General features: G+C 39.1%; 2 protein-coding genes across 3 annotated transcripts in view; one reads left to right on the top strand and one right to left on the bottom strand.

Moving 5' to 3' along the window:
• The window catches only part of CIB2 (calcium and integrin binding family member 2), a 50,677-nt gene extending 50,574 nt beyond the window's left edge, over window positions 1–103 (bottom strand). The window contains 1 exon segment of the mRNA XM_074880587.1: window positions 54–103. Coding sequence (XP_074736688.1) covers window positions 54–103 — 50 coding nt within the window.
• Window positions 104–5,559: 5,456 nt separating this feature from the next.
• On the top strand, window positions 5,560–19,585 carry IDH3A (isocitrate dehydrogenase (NAD(+)) 3 catalytic subunit alpha). 2 transcript variants are annotated; one of them, XM_074880581.1, is made up of 11 exons: window positions 5,560–5,669; window positions 7,858–7,920; window positions 9,681–9,764; window positions 11,095–11,209; window positions 11,757–11,944; window positions 12,203–12,336; window positions 13,027–13,129; window positions 13,208–13,272; window positions 15,351–15,435; window positions 15,910–16,062; window positions 17,927–19,585. In XM_074880581.1, exons 1-11 carry the CDS (start codon window positions 5,643–5,645, stop codon window positions 18,008–18,010), a joined length of 1,101 nt encoding a protein of 366 aa, XP_074736682.1. In that variant the 5' UTR covers window positions 5,560–5,642; the 3' UTR covers window positions 18,011–19,585. The 2 variants fall into 2 exon arrangements, with proteins under 2 accessions (XP_074736682.1, XP_074736681.1); XM_074880580.1 differs by lacking the exon at window positions 5,560–5,669 and adding an exon at window positions 5,974–6,460.
• Window positions 19,586–19,829: the final 244 nt, after the last annotated feature.

Raw genomic sequence — 19,829 nt, 5'->3', positions numbered from 1 at the left:
AACAATAAAAAGCAGAAGGGCTAAATGGAAAGCACCAACTAGGTAAGACTTACTAGTAGTTACAAAGTAGGCCAGAGGTAGAGATCCTAAGGTTCACAGACATATTCCTGTTTATTCCTTTGGGCCTGGCTTCCCACTCTGGCCTCCCCCACTTTTCTCTTGCATATTAGAAATGCTTTGGTTTTATTCTAACGTCAATTATGCAGGAAAACTGGTATGGCTAAAAAGAGTTGATTGCTTTAAAAGAGTTAGAAGTTCTTGATTTAAAGAAAGACTCAGCTTGCCAAGGGAATGGTCCACTGAGTATGTGGACAGAAAATAAACTGTTTCTTTGATTCTTCTTTCCATACTCTGAACAGTACTTTTTATTATTAAATAAAATTAAAATGTACAGATTTTTAAAAAGAGGATTCAAATACTGATTGTTGAGGATTCCACTATACTAGCTAGCTCCTCTCAAGCATGCTATAGTGGCACCTACGTTTCACTGCATAATTATCTTGCTATACTGACTGGGTAAAATTTAAAGACAGTATAATGCACAAACACTTTTTCACTCCTATCTGTATGTATCAAAGATCAGATAATTTTCCAGTTTGCTCTTTTTCACTTCTCCTGTTTATATTTACCTAACTAAAAAGATTAGTTTTATTTGCCAATTGGGTGTTAAGCAATACTTACCCCCAGCACAAGTTACCGCAACAAATCAATACTTTTCTATGTGCACAGCAAGAGCAGTACCAGCCTTCCTTCACACTTTACTGTATTTCAGTTTCTCTAAACTGTTTGCCAAAGCAAGTGATTTTAAGCTATTTAGCAACACATAGCACATATCCCACAATCACTTGCAAGGAGGACACTATATATACAACAGTCTTGCCATTACACTGTCCATTATACCAGGGAACATGGTTAAGTAGCCACTGTTCATCTTCTTTAAAAGTTTAATTAATGGAGCAGAAAATACACTATCAACCATGTACACCAGATTTAATATTTTCTAGCAAGACAGCTGCCAGCTGCAATAGCTTAACACCCACCTAAGGCTGCAGTCTGACCCCAGCTGCAGGGGCTTGTTTCCACAGCCACAGCTCAGGGAGTGGGACAAGTCATGGTCGCCTCAGTCGAGATTCTCCTGCTCTGAACTGTTGCTAGCCATGGCTGCTACACCAGGTGACTTTGCTCTGATTTCATAGTAGAGGTGTAAGTTTAATAACCTCCAGCGGACAGGTCATACTACCTTAAATTGCCTCTGTAAATTATGCAGTGAGAATTTGGCTGTGGCTTAAGTATGAAAGCTCTTATTCCTCATCAAAGGAAGATCAAGCTACTATGAACAGAGATCACTTTACCTGTTAAGAAGAGGATCCACACAGAGTTTTAACAATTAAGTTGCCTATCTACTGCCTTCACAGCTCAAGCTGGTTTGCTACAACTTATAATTGGGGAAAAAAGAACCTGCAAGATGTCATGCCCATTATGCCAAATACTCCAACAATTTCTCTCCCACACAGATGTTTCCCTGCAGATTAGCTATTCATAAAGATTCACCGTGTCAGCAAAAAGAACAGTTCTGTTGCTACTTCTGAGTTGTTAGGGCCTCCTTCTACTGCAAGTGTAACAATCACTACCCGCAATGATTACAGAGGAAAAGTTCTATCATCCACCTATGCTGTGGAAATTCCCCCTGAGTCTTTGGGGCTTATTTACTTGAACACTATTCACAATTCTGTTTGCTCACAGGTAAACGAGGAATAATAATGTTCACCTACAGTAAGTTCTGTGGAGCTAAAATAATTAAAATGCTTGTGAGTTCCTTAAATAAAAATGCTACAGAGCTACAAAACATTACCACTGTAATGTGGTACACCGTCATACCTTGCCTCTTATAGTTATTGCAAAGTATAAATAAAAAATTAACTGTACAAAACAGAAACCCTAAAATAACTGAAAATGACAGCTGGATGCTACTGCAGCAGATAGAAAAGTTGCTTTTCCAACACATGACAGACAGGAGGATGCTTAGACCCCAGTAAATTTGTCTGGAAGTGCTGGCCTATAAGAGAACACTTCATGGGACTGAGCCCTGTCTTATGAATGAATAAACAGAACCTGAGAAAGATGCAAAACTCATGGCCCTCAAACCGATGAAAGATGTTATCTGACTAAATTGCACTTGTTACAGTGAGCGGGAACTTTCTGTAGAGTTTTTAATGCTAAAGAAAACAGAAAGGAAAACCTTGTGCCAAATTTGTTGGTTTTATGATCTTATCTATCTAGCTTAATAAAATACACTATCTTAGAAGATGGAGGTTTCTGACTGCATTTCATTAAGCCTAATTTATCCATAATAAATCAAGTAAAAATTATTTTTTTTAAAAGATGCTTTACACAAGACAATGCTTTGCCTCAGGGACAAACTAATAAAAAATGAATAATGGTTTCCTAAGCAGACTAAATGTAATGTAATGGATTTACTCACAGAGGCTCTTGATACAGTGCTCACTAGGGGAAAGAAGCTACTGCTATCCCTACATAGGCATCTTTTTTCTAGGCAAAATAACTACTGATGGTTACTATTATGGTAGCACCTATGAGACACAAATCAGAACAGCAATAGCTGTTGAAAATTTATGTAAAAAAGAATTTCTCCCCAATTTCTCCCCTCCCCTCAATTTACAGTTGAAGTGTAAACCCAGAAAGTACATGCAAATACAGTCAGAAAACACATGAAAACATGAATATAGTGATCAGTGTACTATAGCAACATAATCAACATTTAAGGAGTCCTTTGGTAAGCATCATGGCAAACAAAACAACAAATACAAAGGAGTAGAGCAGGTGTATACATCTCATGGGAAGCAGTACAGTAAAAACATTAAAAAAATCAGCTAGTATGTCCTCAAAACATCATAGGTCAGTTTGAGATGGGATCAAGCCTCAGTTTACAAAAGGGGAGAAAAGCAGCAGAGAATAGGACACAAACTGTGGCAAGTAAAGACAGCACAACAGAAGAGCCAATATGTGCAAAATATGATCAAGCTTTCAACCAAAAAAATTATTTTACAGAAACATTCACAACAAATACCTGCAGAGCCAATTTGGATTTTAAAGACTAAAATGAAAAAACATTAATAGTTACCAAAAGAAAATCAGTATCAAGAGAATTCTGCACATTTGCCGTTACAGACGACATCTGAGAGACTATTCTCAATGCAAAGCATTATAAAAAATAAAATAAAACATACACACAGGTGATGTAGGGGACCATATAGAACTAGGGACAATAAGCTAATTATAACTATATGTCTTATATATATCTCTTATGGGTAGTCATAGAATATAGTCACGTAATCACATAAATTAATGGAAAAGGAAACCAGTTTTTCTTTCCCGAACGGAAGGGGAGGGGGGGGCTCTCTCTGTCTCTCTCAAGGGATCGATTGTAGGGAACAAGAATTCTAAAACAGGATGGCATCCGTTACAAATACATCCATAAATCTCTTTGCTTAAGGAAAACAAATGGTTAGCAATTAGCTCAGACTGATAAGAGCACTGCAAGCTTGCAGGATCATCACATTCCAGGCAAAGGGTGAAAAGTACACCATGAGGAGGACCTACGGCCTTCCTCCCAAAGACCCTTGCCCACAATTTTTGGAAGAATCTGCGCAAGCGCAAAGAACTGATAAGCTAATTACCATACAGAGCGGGAGTAGGCGGGTTCAGGTAATGAATATGTATAGGCATTAGTTAAATATTCATTGTTTCATTGTATAAATATGGAGCGACCTGTCACTTCAGGTATGCATGTTTGGAGGAATGATCCCCCATGCGTCTCAGCGCTGAATAAACATACCTACTCTAAAACCTTTCAGGCTTTGGAGTTTTGATTCCGCAAGTCACAGGCTGTTTCAACACGGGAAAAATTGTGAGTATCCTCTGGTGCCCTGTCCTGGGGAAAAAAAAAAAAAAAAGGCAAGTTACCCCCAGAAAATAGGGGCCACTAAAGCTGCATATTGTCAAATGTCATTTTGGAGAATTCCTACTCACACTTTCAAGACAAGAGCAAACTGAACACACAGTCTTAGTTTTCAAGCACATACAGGGCAGAGGTAAGTAAATGGAAAGGCTGCAAGTAATCTGATAACTCTATCCCCAAAAACTGGCACAAAATTATACTGAGACAGAACCCAAACCCTTATGTTGCTAAAGAAGCGTGAGAAACGAAAGGTAGTTTTAGTTTTAAATTGTCTTTTGAGTTTAAACTTTAAAGATATATTAAACTCATATTTTATATCCCTCATTGCAGCCACTGAGTTTAGAAATTCAGTATTGATCTCATATCAAAGCTGAGAGTCTTATTTATTCCTATAATTGCTTTAATTGACAACAAAAATTGACATAAATGGACCGAACACAATCGCAAGCAATGGCAACACTAAGACAGCAGAGCCTATCATATCATATCTGCATCATTTTGTCTAAGCAGATCATACAGGAAAGGGAAGTGTTATCACCATTTCAAAGGTAGAAAATCTCTTGAGTCAGATGAAGCCATTATTCCCAGAGGTCTGAGCTCAAACTGCCTTAGTTCGAGCTTGGCGCTTTACTCTCAAGAACATCCCAAGCTACATCACTGCCCATAAGCATAGAGAAGAAAAAGCATTTCTTAATTGCTTTAGGTGGGAATTTAAGATAGCTGTCTCAATTCTTATTTATTATTGTAACTGCAGTGTTGTCTCCCTTGCTATATGCTGCTCAGGAAGGGACGCTCCACAGCTTGGGGCCTCCCACAGCCGACTCCTAAACTGACACACAAGACCATCAACGTTTTTAAAAATAGTGAGACAAGTACCTCAAAAATTAAGGCAAATACAAATTTTAATCTGCCTCTATTTCAACAGCTTTGGTTTTTGACACTTTAAAGCACATGTTTTTTTTCTCTGCGGACACTCTCCTCGGTTAATGACTATTTTTTTCTTGTAAACGAACCTCTTCTAGAAGCTGAGATTTTATAAGAGTATCAAATGCTTCAAAACTGGAGGCCGCTTGCAAAGCTGCTTTTGTTTGTCGCCACACAGATGCCATAGCGGTACCTCCTCAGACACCACTGCCGGGGCTTCCCGCGTCCTCCGGCGGCACCGGGCTGTGTCCGCCCCAGCACCTCCCGCCCCGCCCAGGGCCATGGCTCTCCGGCAGCATCTCGGCCAGGCCGCCGGGGGCAGCCAGGCGGGAGGGCGGCGGTTCTGGCCGGGCCGGTGACGCGCAGCTGGCGGGCGCAGCTGGCGGACGCTGCCCGCGGTACCTCAGCGAGGGGCGGGAGCGAGCGCACCCCCTCCGCGGACAGCCAGACGAGGAAGGGGGGGATGTTTCCCGCCACGCAGCGGTGGGGCGCAGAGGGACAGGGGCATCCCTGCTCGCGGGGGCAGGATGAGGGAGGAGGCTCCGCCCGCGGTAATGGCGGGCGGGAGCTGTGGGGTCTCCGCCTCCCCCTCAGCGCGGCGCTGCCGCAGGCTCCCCGGGGCGGGGCGGGGCCTTACGGCCGCGGGGGCGGGGCGCGCTGCTCTCCGCGCGCCGGTTCCGGTCTCGCGGCGAGCGCGGGTGTTCTCGGGCCTCAGCGGGCTGCGGTGCCTGGGAGCATCATGGCTGCGGCCGCGTGGATGCCTACGGTAAGCGAGAGGGGACAAGCCCCTTCCCCGCGCCGCCTTGGGGCGGGCGGCCGCCCGGGGCGCGCGAGTGACCTTGGCGGCGGCGGCGGCTCGGTGACGCCCGAGGCGATGCCACCGCGTGGGCTGCCCGCCCGCAAGGTCGCGGTGCCGCCGGGCCCTGCAGGGTGGCGGGGCTCGCGGCCCAATAGCGGTCCGGCGGTGGCGGGCTCTCCCCGCTCTCATCTCCTCGGGGCGGACCCTGGGGGCGGCAGGAAGGGTGTGGGCCGGGCCGCTACCCCAAGGGCCGCTGCTGCCCGTCCCTCTGGGCGGCGGCCTGGCGGCGCGGTGGCGCCGTGGAGGTGACCGCGGTGGCGAGCGCCTCGCCGCAGTCGGGCCGCGGAGGAGACCGGGCCGCGGGCGGGCGGGCGGATGCGCCCCCCGGGCGGCGCTCAGCGGGCGCTGCTTGCGGACCGTAACGGCTCAAAACGGCGTTCCTGAAAGGAGCCCGCGATCCCGGTCATTGCCGCGTCTTCCCGCGGAAGAAATTGAGTGGGGTTTGTCCGATGGCTTTCTGGCCCCCTGCCTGCCCTGTGGGATTTGCTGGCTCTGAACCTGCTGAAACGCAGCTGTTATTCCCCGGGCTGTCACAGAGACGCTGCTGCTTTTTGCCTGGAGTAAATGAAATTTCTTTTGCGCCGTTAAATAACAGCCTGTTGGGGGCTAAGTCATCGAGCCTTCATATTCCTTCCCTTCACATACCTACGCAAATACGGAAGAACTGTCAAGAGTTAATCACGACACGTGACTTTAAGGTCAGAATGGATCACTTTTGTTTAGCCTGATCCTCTGCTGGTGTTACAGATGCTGAACTGAAGTATAATGTGCCAGGCCATGATTTCTGGCAAGACCAACAACTGTTCCCTTTCCAGGGCTACTCAGGGATGTGAATCCTGACTGTGTGCAGGAACTGTATGAGGGCACTTACACTTGTGTAGTCAGCTTCACGTTTTCATTAACTGCTCCAACTGCTGCCTCAAATGTATGGCTTCCTTTGGTAAACACTGCTTACCTGTTGCAATGACCTTGTGCATCTCTTGTTGGGTTACAAGTAAAAATAAACTCTAGCTTAAATTACTTCTCCCACGGCATTCATTACAACATACATGAGAATTATATTGTTTCTAGTTGTTTCTATTGGCGCAAATGTAGTTTGTCCCTTTTGCCATACAGCTACATTTAGGCATATGTGTCAGTAAAGACAGGAGATAACAGATTGGACAGGAGAGGAATACAAAATGTCAAATACATTCCTATCTAGCCTGATAGCTGCGGACAGACTACATACATGAGTATGGTAGAATTGAAATAGTGTAAGTCTTCTGATCCCTAAGCCACAGAGGCATGAAAAATCCTGGAGAGGAGGGTGAGACCAGGAGGCAGTGATTTTTCTGCAGTTAAGTATTGATAGTGGTACAATTGGAGATGTTGTCTGTGGTGCTTAGCTAGGCAGGAGCGCAAGCTGACATATTATCCCAGTTCTGAAGCTTAATGCCAGTTTAGAATATTCAGATGTTAAGAAAGTGTCATTCTTTGATTATGCTGTGTAGACTCGTTGCTATGGTGAATTTTGTCTTTAATGTGCATTTAATTTATGCTTTTTAAAGACTGTCAGGCACACAGAAGGCAACAGTACAAAACATAGAGATGTAAAAGGTGGAAGAACAAACTTCACAGTTTGAATGGAAGTACACTAATGCAAAGTGGTTTTGGAAACCACCTAAAATGTGTAAAGAATGTCCACCCAACTGTTAGTAAAAGCGTTTATCACTTTGCTTTCCATGAATCTTAATCCTTAGCGTATCATTGCTTAGTTAGAGTTCCTGCAACCTTATTTCAAATGTGTGGTATGCAAGGACTCAGGTTATTGTGCAGTAACTTCCCCTCACCCCAGGCAAGATAGGAGAGTATGGCACACTGCAAAGCACGGCTGTCCTGGGTTTACCGTGTGCTAAGAATACCCGCATGAGGTGTTAGTGCACAGAATGTTAGAGAGCAGCTTGGCAAAGTGTTAGTTGCTCTTGTTTCATTTGGATTTTGATACTAGTTTGAAATAGGAAATTTTAAGCAATATGATTTTAAAATGCAGATTTGCTGCAATATTGTTAACTTTTAAAAAATAATACCATCTTTTTGTTTTATATTCTTGCAGGTTTCTCGATTGCTAGGTGCTTTCAAAAACCAAAAACAGGTGACCAGAAGTTTTGGTAGTGCTGTGAGTATAATAGTACCATTTTTTTCTTTTAAGAAGTTTCTCAAGAAAGGGGTTCAGAAATTTGCTTTCATAAGATTGCTGTTGTTATTTTTACATTCTCAAAAAATAAGGCCTAAATCAGTGAACATATATGCTCTTAGTGCCATGCTGGATTTATATTGGTTAATTACTGTCTTTGACAATTGCATATTAAAGTGATAATACAGAAGGCTCTAGCAAAAAATAGAAGTGGCATGAAAACTTCTCACAAAATACGGACATAAGCCAGACTTCTGAAACTTATGTGGAAAAGGGCAAATATTGGGCAAAGTAGAAAGATTGTTGAGAAGCTTCTCATTTTCTTTATTTTGCAGACTTTCCTCCAAGCACTACATTTACTTTGCTGCTTTGAGAATACCTTGCATCTAAAGTTCTGCCTTTTCAAGGCCCTCTTTAAAGTCTTTTTAGACAACTGATTGTGTATTTCCATGTACATGTTTTACCTTCTTCATGTGTATCTGTTTGAAGTGCCTGCAGGCCTTTTTTTTTCAGTGAAGGTGGCCTTGAAAACTCCTCAGGCAGAAGCAGGGCTCAGCACCACTGCATGCACCCTTAGGCAGGACTTAATTTTAAAGAGGAACTGTGGCTTTTAATTGTAAGTTTTGTAGAACAGCCAGCAAAGAAACTGGAGGGTCACTCATATCTTACACAGTATAAAAAGATTTAGAAGGTGAGGCACCTCCGGTTCTGTTCATACCTCGTTACTGTTTCAAATGAAAGTTCTGGCTCAGGTGGAGTCCTGCTGTGCTGTGAAGCAACAACGCAAGACAGGCATTCCATCAGTTATGTGCTTGCTCAACAGCAGTGGTCTTTTATCTGAAGCTCTGCTCCTTTTGTTGTGCACAGTGAAATTTTTTGGCTCAAAATTAGTTAAAAAATCGGTCAATATATATTGAAATTCTGAATATTTTGTGTGGAGAAGTATGGAAACACGTCTTGTGAGTTGATTCTACTTGGGGTTTGGCAAATAATGGCGTATGTGAGCTGCCTTATTTGTAGGTAATAATGAACCCTTATAAAACTGTTGGAAATCTTTAAATAAAACAAAAAGAGCTAGGGCATGTACGATTAGAATAGTGATCATATGTTTTTTTTTATCAAAGCAGAGTACTTTCTTCTCCTGTTAGTGAGCCTGGGCTGTGCAATTTATTTCATCTGCTTGATGATGATACAGGAAACAAGACTGAAAGCATTATGGGTGGAAAATAACTTGGTATTATTAAAAATGGGTCTGAGATTTTTAGGAAGTCACTTGAGACGTTCACATATGCATGAGTTGGTTTTTTTTTAAGGTAATTGTAGCTTTTCATAAACTTGATCTTTTACAGCATGTGTCAGTATTATGCAGCGCACTGATAATATTGGAGACATATGGGTAAGAGCAATAAGTAAGTGGTAATATTTCCTCTCTAAATTTCAAGAAGAAAGCATTCATTTCAAGGAGTACTGAGCAGGAACCTGCCTTTCAGGTTAAACCTCTGTGTTTTGAAATAAGAATAGATAGTAGGCAGATTTTTAAACAATTTTCTTAAAACCTTTGCACGCTCCCTTTGCAAGCAAAGTGGTCATTCTCGCTTCTGTCCAGTACTGCTATTCATAGTGAATGTTTGGTAACTGAAACTTCTTTTCTAGTAGTTATTTGGTTCCTACAACACATGAAAATGTTTTCTATGTAGAAAACAAGTATTCATTTGTTGTACTACTGATATTTCTTTGCCTAGGTACAAACAGTAACTTTAATCCCAGGAGATGGCATAGGACCTGAGATATCTGCTGCTGTCATGAAGATTTTTGATGCTGCCAAAGTAAGTCATATTTGTCTTACTGTAAGCATTGTAAGTTTCACTACAACAACAAGTATTAACTAGGCATATTAAAAAGGTTTTCTCTTTAACTTCCAAAAGATCAAGTTACCTTTCAGCTATTAAAACTTCCTGACGATAGAGTCTGATGCTTCAGCTAGTAAAAGATAGGATTGTGGTATCTTGAAACTGTTAGCTGGCAGAGGTGTAGAGAGTTGAGAGCAAATGCTGTGTTTAATTTTTGGAAATATGATCTCAGTATATCGTGTGAAATCATCTTGTTGATGTAGCCATCCTGAGCAACCGATAGAGCATGTTCTTTCATTCACTGTGACTTCCAGTGCAGATGAAAGTGTACGTGAGAGGACTAGCTTATTCTTAGAAATCAAACTGCTGCGCTGCCAAACACGTTCACTTAAGTGCTGTATAAACTGAGAGTATCCAAGATGTTTTACCACCTATCTGAGGAACTTCACCAGAATTTGTCGAGTTTCCTTGAAAGGAAATACAGCTCTTCAGGGAAGATGCCTTTTAAATTGTTCCATAAACAGCACCAAGGCATATTCCCTTTCTTTGACAGCTATCTGATTTAGATTTGGAAAAAGCGAAGTTCTTTTTAATTATCTATGAAAACCTTGTAATAGTTTTGGTTATTTCCAGGGAGTCAAGCATGAGGTGTGGAGGAATAAAACCTAAGTTTGTGTGTGAGTGCATGTTTGCAATATTTAATCAGATTTGTTGGTTTGAAAGGGGATTCTCTCGTATGTTATGCTTAGATTGGTTCTGTTTGCTTACGAAAGCCCTTGTATCTTTTCCTGATGAAATGAATGGGCGGCAGCCTGTCTCCACTTAGGAGATTCCTGTGGTGAATGCAAATTCAGAAAGCATTGTGGAACACTTTCAGATTTTCAGTTAGATAATGGATATATATCTATGTTATGTACTGTCTTCCAGGCAGTATGCATGATGAGTTCTCAATGAATTCAGTTTTCAAATGTCTTGTCTCATATATAAGAACTCTTAACAGCTCTAAGAGCTTGAAAGAAATAGCATGTATATTGCAATTCTCACCATTTCTGTATATATGACACCTAGGGGAGATATCATGGTATACAAATTTATGATGATACATTGCTCAGACTGTTTCATTTTCACTTAATCCCATTTAAAAAAAAATTGTTTACTTTTGAGTTCAAACATCTCGCTTACTCTCAGAGAAAAATTGTTTAGGAAGGCCTGGACAAAATTCCTTGTGCACGTTTTTGTGAAAGAGAAGTTAAAACTTAAAGCAAAAGTCATGATATTTAAGATAACATAGAGTAAATGTGTTTAGGCTCCTATTCAGTGGGAAGAGAGGAATGTTACAGCTATCCAAGGACCAGGAGGGAAGTGGATGATACCTCCAGATGCCAAAGAATCCATGGATAAGAACAAAATGGGATTAAAAGGTACTTCGGGGGTTAATGCAGATATTAAATACTGTTGTGTTTATCATGAATCTGGTTTAAAGCCAAAGTCCTTCATCTGTAGCACAATAAAATGGCTAATTATAGGAGACAGCCTGTCAGGTAATCTTCTGTAATCTTAAAAGTATTTCATTTCATAAATGTTATAGATCTTTTAAGAAATATGTTAAAGGCGGGTATTGCAACATACCAACCTTTGGACTCTATGCAGAATGCATTTCTAATGCAGTTGATACACAATAGTATGCAATAACTATGTTCCTAATGAATAGTATCTTTTTAGGTGGAAATGAAAACCTCTTGTAAAAACTCCTATTCCACGTAAGGGTTGCAATTTGGCCTTTAAACAGCTCACTAACGTCACTGAGTAGTGCTATAGCACAGAGAATTCCTGTGGCATTTCAGCGTAAGGGTTAAATAGGAATTTGGAGATTCCCTATAGAAGTACCACTTTCCCTGGAGTTTCAACCCTGAAATTCATGGAGGGGTTTATCTCCTTGTTCATTCTTGTATTTTTTTTTTTCCTCAGGGCCTTTAAAGACCCCAATTGCTGCAGGGCACCCATCAATGAATCTGCTTCTGCGTAAAACCTTTGACCTTTACGCAAATGTACGTCCCTGTGTCTCAATTGAAGGGTACAAAACCCCATATACAGACGTGAACATTGTCACAATTCGAGAGAACACGGAAGGCGAATACAGTGGAATTGAGCATGTGGTATGTTGCTGGCAGTGTTGTGCTTCTGGCACTCTGTTTCCTCTGTTTCATGAATGGTAACTTTGCCCATCTCAGTGGCCTAATACTAAGAGGTTGGGTGGTGTTTAAGTTTGCTACCTCTAAAAAAGTTATTTTATTGTGAAACGAATTGTTGAAACCGCCTCGTTCAGAATTCTACTAGTTCGTTCCAAACATCTGTATTAGTGACTTGAAAAATGAGCTTACATTTTTACTATCAACACAACTACTGTCTTTCAGATTGTTGAAGGTGTTGTGCAAAGTATCAAGCTAATCACAGAAGAAGCTAGCAAGCGTATTGCAGAATTTGCTTTTGAGTATGCCAGAAATAATCAGAGAAGCCACGTTACTGCTGTGCACAAGGCAAATATTATGTATGTTGACACTTCTTTTTGAGAAGAACAACAAATAGTAACATGCATTCAATTATAAATAACTTTATCTTCCTCAAATGTGAAACTTCTGTTGATGCTACTGGGAGTAAGTAAAATGGAAAATAAGTAAGTAAAAGCCTCCTAAGTAAAATGGGCAATACTGAGCCAGTTTTGACACAGCTGTAATAATTACATACTAATGTTTTTATTAGTAAATTTGTAGTAATCCTGTGACGTCCCTTGCAAAGCTCTTATTTTAAAAATAGTCTTAAACTAGGAAAATTAATTTAAAAACTGAGGATGAAAATGGCTAGTGTCTTTTACAGTTTCTAAGCCACTTTGTACTGAACCAAGTCATAATGTGTGATAATATGTGACACCACCTTTACACACTCATTGTCTTTAGTAAATGAATATGAATCATTCTGAGAATTAATGTACATTATGCTAAACTAGTACATTATGTTAAACTAGCGATACAAAAATATTTTAGGAGGAAATTTAAAAGGCATACCTTCTCTGTAATATATTTAAAATATTATTTATATTTACCATAAGGGATAATTAGTCACAAATCAAGTTTCTGCACTCTAATATTTTTATTTAGTCCTGTGTTACCTGCAGTTTTCTTTATCTTCAGTATTGCTTGCTTACAATAACTGCAGTATTCTCTTGCTTATTTACTTGTAGGAGAATGTCTGATGGGCTTTTCTTGAGAAAATGCAGGGAGGCAGCAGAAAACTGTAAAGATATTAAATTTAATGAAATGTATCTGGATACTGTGTGTCTGAATGTGAGTATTTATATGTTTTAATTGTGGTTATTTTTTAGTTTAAATTCTTAACCTTAATGAAAATATACTTCTTTGTAGATGGTTCAAGATCCATCACAATTTGATGTGCTTGTTATGCCGAACTTGTATGGTGACATCCTCAGGTACGGAGAATTTAATTAAAATTAACCAAGCATGTAGAATACTGTTACTTTCCAGACAGTTATTCAGGTGTTATGCTAGTCAGATGGGTGATGATTTTATGTGTACAGAGTTTAAAAGTTTATAAATCCCGTTTAAATGGGGAGAAAGGATGGTATTATTACACTTCAGTTATTAATATTGTTAGGAGGGGCTATATGATGAGAATGTGTTTCTTATTTAATAAAGAAGTTTCTGCTTATGGAGGCTATGAGTATTGTTCAGATGGGGCAGAGAGAAATTTCTCCAAATGTGTGAAGAATTTAATGGCTTAAATTGTAATAAAGAATACTTAGTTAGATATTGGGGAAAAACTCTCTAATCTTAAACACTAAAATAGATTGTATAAGATCAGTGTGGGACCATGGTGTTTACAGCAAGCTAGCCATACAGTTAACTGATTCTGGATAGTCACTGAAGAATGAAATGAGTGGCCTTTAATATCCTACCACCCCTTGTTTTGTGTTGTATTTTTTCCTTATCTTCAAACTAAATTTCATATTTGAATAACAATACAAGAAATACTTGATGTCTTGGAAGGCAAAATCCATTAGCACACATTTTTCATTCTGTAAAATGTTTAGGTAGAGTGTAAATTCAATTAAATACTGTGTGTAAAATTAAGTATCTTAACCTGAACTTTTAAGTGTATACCATAACATTGCTTCTCCTTGCACCTCTAAGGAGAGCTTGAGAAAATAGCCTGAATCAGAATCTGTTTAAAAGTTCAACAACAATTTACATCTTAGAATCCATCTCCTGGTTTTAAACAGATTGATAAATGTAAAGGTAACTTATGTATAAGAAGAAATGCTTGTTGAGTGTCTCTTAAAATTGCTCTCTTTCTCTATGATAAGGCTGTCTGTCACCTCTAAGAAAAATCAGACTCCAACTAATGTTTCTTGCTTTAAGAATTGGTAGAGGAGTCCATAGGGCCCTCACCTCGGCTGTTATGCTGTTAACTAAGAGAGATCAAATCAGATGAGTCCCATCATCAGTACTATTTCGACTCACTTTACCTAGTTCCTTATCACCAATTTTAAAGTTCTCATAGAAATTCCATAAAAAATATCATGGTTCTAAAAATTTTCAATAAATTTGATCTGTTCTTGAAGAAGGGCAATTTTGTCACTGGGGAAAGACTCACCCACAGTGCTTTTTTAAAGCATGAACATAATGCCAAACAGGTTTCTTGGACTAAACAGGTACAGAAAGAAATCTCTTGAAGCATTAAATACCTACAGTGTCAAATGTAGACAAACGTATCAGTTTTTTCCCCCAAACTCTATACAACTAAAGCAAATTGGTTTATTTTAGCTTAAAATACTGTTCTGCAAGGTCATCCAAACTTTTCTGCTTGTTAGTGGGTGCAGTATGATGACTATAGGCATAGTTGGTTTGTCCTTCCCCGTGTTAATTTGGGAAGAAACCAAATACAGATTGCTTATGTCTGATGATCTGCTAATGTCAGACTTGTGACTTAGGGGCTGCTCAGTAAAGAGAGGGGGAAAGCTAGACTGGTGTCAGCTGGAACATGTTGCTTAAGCTACTTGTAATAAACTTTAAAACTGCTAGTAATTCATCTACCTGACCAAAATTCTTCCATGTTTTTAGAAGGACTTTACATATAAAAGTAGTTCTGTGGTCTCTTCAGAGGAAATAAGACTTCTGGATAGTGACAGGGAACTGTACATTACCATTTTTGCTAGTTTTTGAGACTTCTACATGTATTCTGTGCTTTGAGTACCTTTTGTTGTGCCTGTGTCTTAATCAACTTTATTCTGGTATTTGGAATTTCCTTTTAAATTTTCTTTATTAAATTGTCTCCTGCTAGTTGTTCTACAAATTTTCAAACGTTCCAATGGAGTAAAAGTGGCTAACAGCATCTGTTCTTTCCCAATATTATTCTCAGACTGTGTGGGTGCATAAAATAAGTTATTGTTGCAATAAAATGAGAAACAAAGATATTTTGATACCTTGCAGAGAGGCAACTGCATATGGAAAAACATGTGGGTTTTTCTGTTGTTTTTTTTTTTTCCAGTGACTTGTGTGCTGGACTGATTGGGGGTCTTGGAGTAACACCAAGTGGAAATATTGGTGCTAATGGAGTTGCAATTTTTGAGTCGGTAAGCCGCCTTAAGCACAATAGATTAGTAATAACTACTTTGTCTCAGCTTGAGAATCTAAAACTTTATCGTGACATTAAACTAAGTTCTCCATAAAACTATATTTTACTGTGAGGCACTGAAGCTTTACCCAGAGAGAGTAGTTAAAGTATGTATTACACGTAGTTTTTTGCATGTCCTTTTACTGACACTTTGTTTTCCCTCTTTTTCATAAGATAAATGCCCTCTGTGAAATAGAATTTGAGGGGCACAATTGGGAGATACTAGGTTCCCCCTTTCTGATGTCTTTGAACTGAATTGTTCTGGTCTTTCCTATCTCCTTTCCACTAACTGTATCACAGTGAAGTAAGGCCTGTTTCTAACACGCTTGTGCATGATGACTGTGTTTCAGGTTGCTTGTATACACTTGAATTGCCTAGGACATTTTAATCAGCATATTGACATCATAACCAGTAGGTTCACCTTTATTTCTAGGTTCATGGAACGGCACCAGACATTGCAGGAAAAGACTTGGCAAATCCAACTGCCCTTCTTCTGAGTGCTGTCATGATGTTACGTCACATGGGACTACACAAACATGCCACAAAAATTGAGACAGCTTGCTTTGATACAATTAAAGATGGAAAGGTAATATGAGGGTGTGCAAATATATGCAGTGAGAATTAAAATCATATTCTATCACAGCAAAAATTAATTTAGAACATTAACACCAGAACAGTGGATGCCTGCCGCATGAGCAGTGCCGCTATCCTTCTCTGATAGTAATTATATTATCTTTGGTGGTATAAAATCTGCCCAGCTCAGTAATAAGGACAGGCTGTAGCATTCCTTGTGTCTCAGTAACGCTCATTTTATGTTTCCATAGCCTTGTTAACTCTAAAAGCTAAAACTGGATGTTTGCTTTTCATGAAGGGGATTAGAGGTTTAAGTAACTAGTGGTATTTCACTTCTGAAGTTTATAATGCATACAAAGCATATATCTGGATCCTGAAGTGAAGGATGCTCATTTGCCTTTCACGGGCTTAATCATTCACTTCATTTATAGCATTTCAGTCCTGACTGTAATACTTACGCTCCTATTTCTTCAGGTCAATTATATTTTCTTACCTTCTAACTGTTTTCACTCCTTTTGGACTACAAAAGAACAGTTTTTATCCAGTATTTACTTTTTTCCTTAAGATTGTATGTGATTTCCCTTTGGGAGTAAGTGTCTCCAGATTTGAGACACAAATGGGATATTCTGGGGAGGCTTATGTTCTGAAACCTGACTTGAATTTGTGCTCTTAATGTTATTGGTTCACTCATCAAAACATAGCTGGAAAGATACCAAAGATTGCAGTTAAAGAGGATTAACTATGCTTGTTCAGTTATCTTGGGCAGGAGCATAAGAAGCTGCTTTGTAATTAAAAGTAACAAGCATGCTTAAACAAAAACCTGTCATCATTTCATAAGTGGTCTGTTTGCAGCTATCTTACTGTGTGTAGGAGCCAGTTAAAAAAAAAAAAATCTAAACTTACAACTGAATAAAGAGGTGCTCCTGTACAGTTTCCATTTACTGCTCTGGAAATGAAATCCTCCGCCTGCAGGTCAGTAATTCTATGGAAGATAACATAGTGCAAGTTTTGTGACATGGCTACTTGTTTACTAGTTACTTACAATGTTATGATTATATGCTTATAATGGAGAGAATCTTTTTTAATTGAAAATAGCATAATGCAGTTAAAATGACAAGATCCTAAAATGGTAACCTTGATTGCCTGTCTTGCTCTTTCTCCCTTTCCTCCCTTCCCCTGCCATTTAACTAAGATCTCTCTGTGTGTCATGTAAGGGGAAAACTAAAGATTTTAAATTATCTCCTAGACTGCTTTAATCTAGCTAGGTTGGGCAAGCAATGTTGCCCACATTTTTTTTTATTTTACTATCTTCATGCTGCCACACAGGAGTTGTACTTGATGAAAAAGTTTCTTTTAACTCTGCATTTTTCCATCTCTTAACTAAACTAAGCAAACGTAAAGAACTGTTAACATGCAACATTAAGAGCTATGTGTGCTTTTTCTGTGTGGGTTTGCTTTAAAAAAAAAAAAAAACAAAACACAAACAAACCCCAAAAACCTTACTGAATTACTTTGTGCTGAGTCTTCATATATGAATTTTACTTCAAAGGACAAACTTCTTACTGAAAATTTAAATACTTAACGGTTAATTACACCGTTATGAGGCCAAGGGACTTTCTTCCTGTAGTTAAGATAAAATCACGTTAATCTGGTAATATAGTACTTGATGTTCATAGTCAAGTTTTCTCTACCTGTTTGGGTCTGCATAGTCCTTATTAATGAAAGCTACATGGGATGCAGAAAAACCTCAAACTTGATGTACTCCTCACCCCTGTTTAGTATCCATACACAACATACAAGAACAACATATAGAACTGTTCAGTGACAAGACTAGCCCTATAAAACATTTTAGTCATGATGTTTTTTCTTTCTTTCAGGTCTTGACAAAAGACTTGGGAGGTAGTGCCAAGTGTTCGGAATTCACAGAGGAGATTTGCCGCAGAGTTCGGGACACAGACTGAACTTTTCTCAGACTACTTGTAATAACTCCGAAAGGACACATCGCACAAAGTACATTATATGTAACTTGATATCCATATGCATATAGTTTGCTTGGTCTCTTAAGAGAGCAAACTTTTTAGTTAGGGCCTCTCCATTAATAAATCTAGTCCAAATGGCTACAAATGATGCTTGTGCCTGCTTTCAGTGGACTTTTCCAAGTGCTTTGTCTTATTTATTTTTTTCTATCTGGTAAACATTTTTATGTAAGTGAATTCTTTTATTGCCACTGTAACTGTCTACCATTTTCCATTTCAACTAGAGGTTTTTACTTTCCACAAAGAAAAAATATGCACGTAAACCAGTAACAGAATTAGTGAAATGTAAAAGCACCTTAATGGTTAAAACCTACTTTATTGCTCTTACTGAAATTTAAAAGATATGTTTTCAGCCTAACAATAGCACAAGATGACCTTCATAAACAGAAACGGGTATAAAATAATTTAAGAGCAATTTCATGTTAAAAGCAATGAAAAAAACACTTTATATATTCTGGTGATTCATGAAATATAGCCTTGTCCCTCCAAGGGCGTGAATAAAGAAATATAAAATTCTAGAGATGTAATCTACTTGTGTATTTTTAAAAAGCCCACAACCATTAACCAGCAAGAGGTGAGAATTAATGTTGAAGTAAAATTATTTTTCAAATCTATATACCAAAAGAATTCTTACCAGTTTTCCTCTCTGAAACACAATTTACAGTAGAGTTCTAATGAGAGTAAATTATACAAAATTAGTTCTGCTACATATTGTGAGGGGAAAGTATTAACTGCAAATTTATACTATTTCGTGACTTCTGCTAGAATGCTTTTTGTGTTGTACTTTTACACATAGTCTGTTCCGTGTGTCTTACTCTATTGACTAGTAATTTTATTCTAGAAACTCTGAATGTAAGGGACTAGTCCTGAATGGATTAAGACAGATCAAAGGTTTGGCTCTGGTGCCTATGTTCCAGAAATACATTTCATCCCTATTCAAGGGGATCTGAGACTATTTTTCCCTGCTTACTAAGCTTAATGGGCGCAAAAGCAACTCTTTCCCTCCCTTCTTCATCACATAAAGATCATCATGTGAGTCATTCTGATCTGTATGTCTTAAGGTATGCTTCCAGTAGTACACCCTGTAAGAAAAATGTGTATTTTTAAAACTCATGACTATAGCACAGGATTATTCCTACTGCCAGAACCAGGCTTCTTAAAGCTTAATGCTATTAATAGATATTACTCCGCTTAGTCACTTTCTATTAAGACTGTTTAGGCTGCTTGTTTTGGAAGTAAAAGCAATTTTGAGTAACAACTTCTAGCGTCACTCTATAACATAGGCATCCCAGCTTTTTTTTTATACGGTCTAACAACATGTTGGAGGAGGGACAGTGAGCTTTATTCCTCATGCACTCTGCTTTTGGTGAATAGGGCAACATTTCTTTCTGTGTTTAACAAGCTGCTGCTTCCTTGTTTCATTTAGATTAATGTTGTTAAAGAACTTCTGAATTACCGTTGCGCACAAAATGGGGAAAAAATAAACTTTTCCAAGTCCTATTGCTTGTTTTGTTTTTATAATCCTAGGCTGCTATCCTGTGTGTTGGAGCTGATTATTGGTACTTGCAACAAATCTTAAGTCTGTAAGATGCGTAAGACTAGTAATGGAACTTTCATAAAAACAATATCCTATTCTGCATGGTTTCTTTGATCAAGAACAGTGTGTTGTAAGCTGCTTGCTTGTGTTAGGTGTTAGAACTCTGCCAATGATCACTTAGGAACAGCAAACCCTTTAGACAACTTT

The sequence above is a fragment of the Strix uralensis genome, chromosome 11, assembly GCF_047716275.1.
Source record: "Strix uralensis isolate ZFMK-TIS-50842 chromosome 11, bStrUra1, whole genome shotgun sequence".
NCBI classification, from domain to species: domain Eukaryota; kingdom Metazoa; phylum Chordata; class Aves; order Strigiformes; family Strigidae; genus Strix; species Strix uralensis.
Note: the sequence above shows the minus strand (reverse complement) of the source record. Positions and strands in the feature narration are given on the sequence as shown.

Coding starts and splice junctions, on each gene's coding strand:
- IDH3A (XM_074880580.1), top strand. CDS start 6,212: ATGGCTTTCTGGCCCCCTGCCTGCCCTGTGGGATTTGCTGGCTCTGAA. Junction 6,461..7,857: donor TCACGACACGTGACTTTAAG/GTCAGAATGGAT, acceptor ATATTCTTGCAG/GTTTCTCGATTGCTAGGTGC. Junction 16,063..17,926: donor ATACAATTAAAGATGGAAAG/GTAATATGAGGG, acceptor TCTTTCTTTCAG/GTCTTGACAAAAGACTTGGG.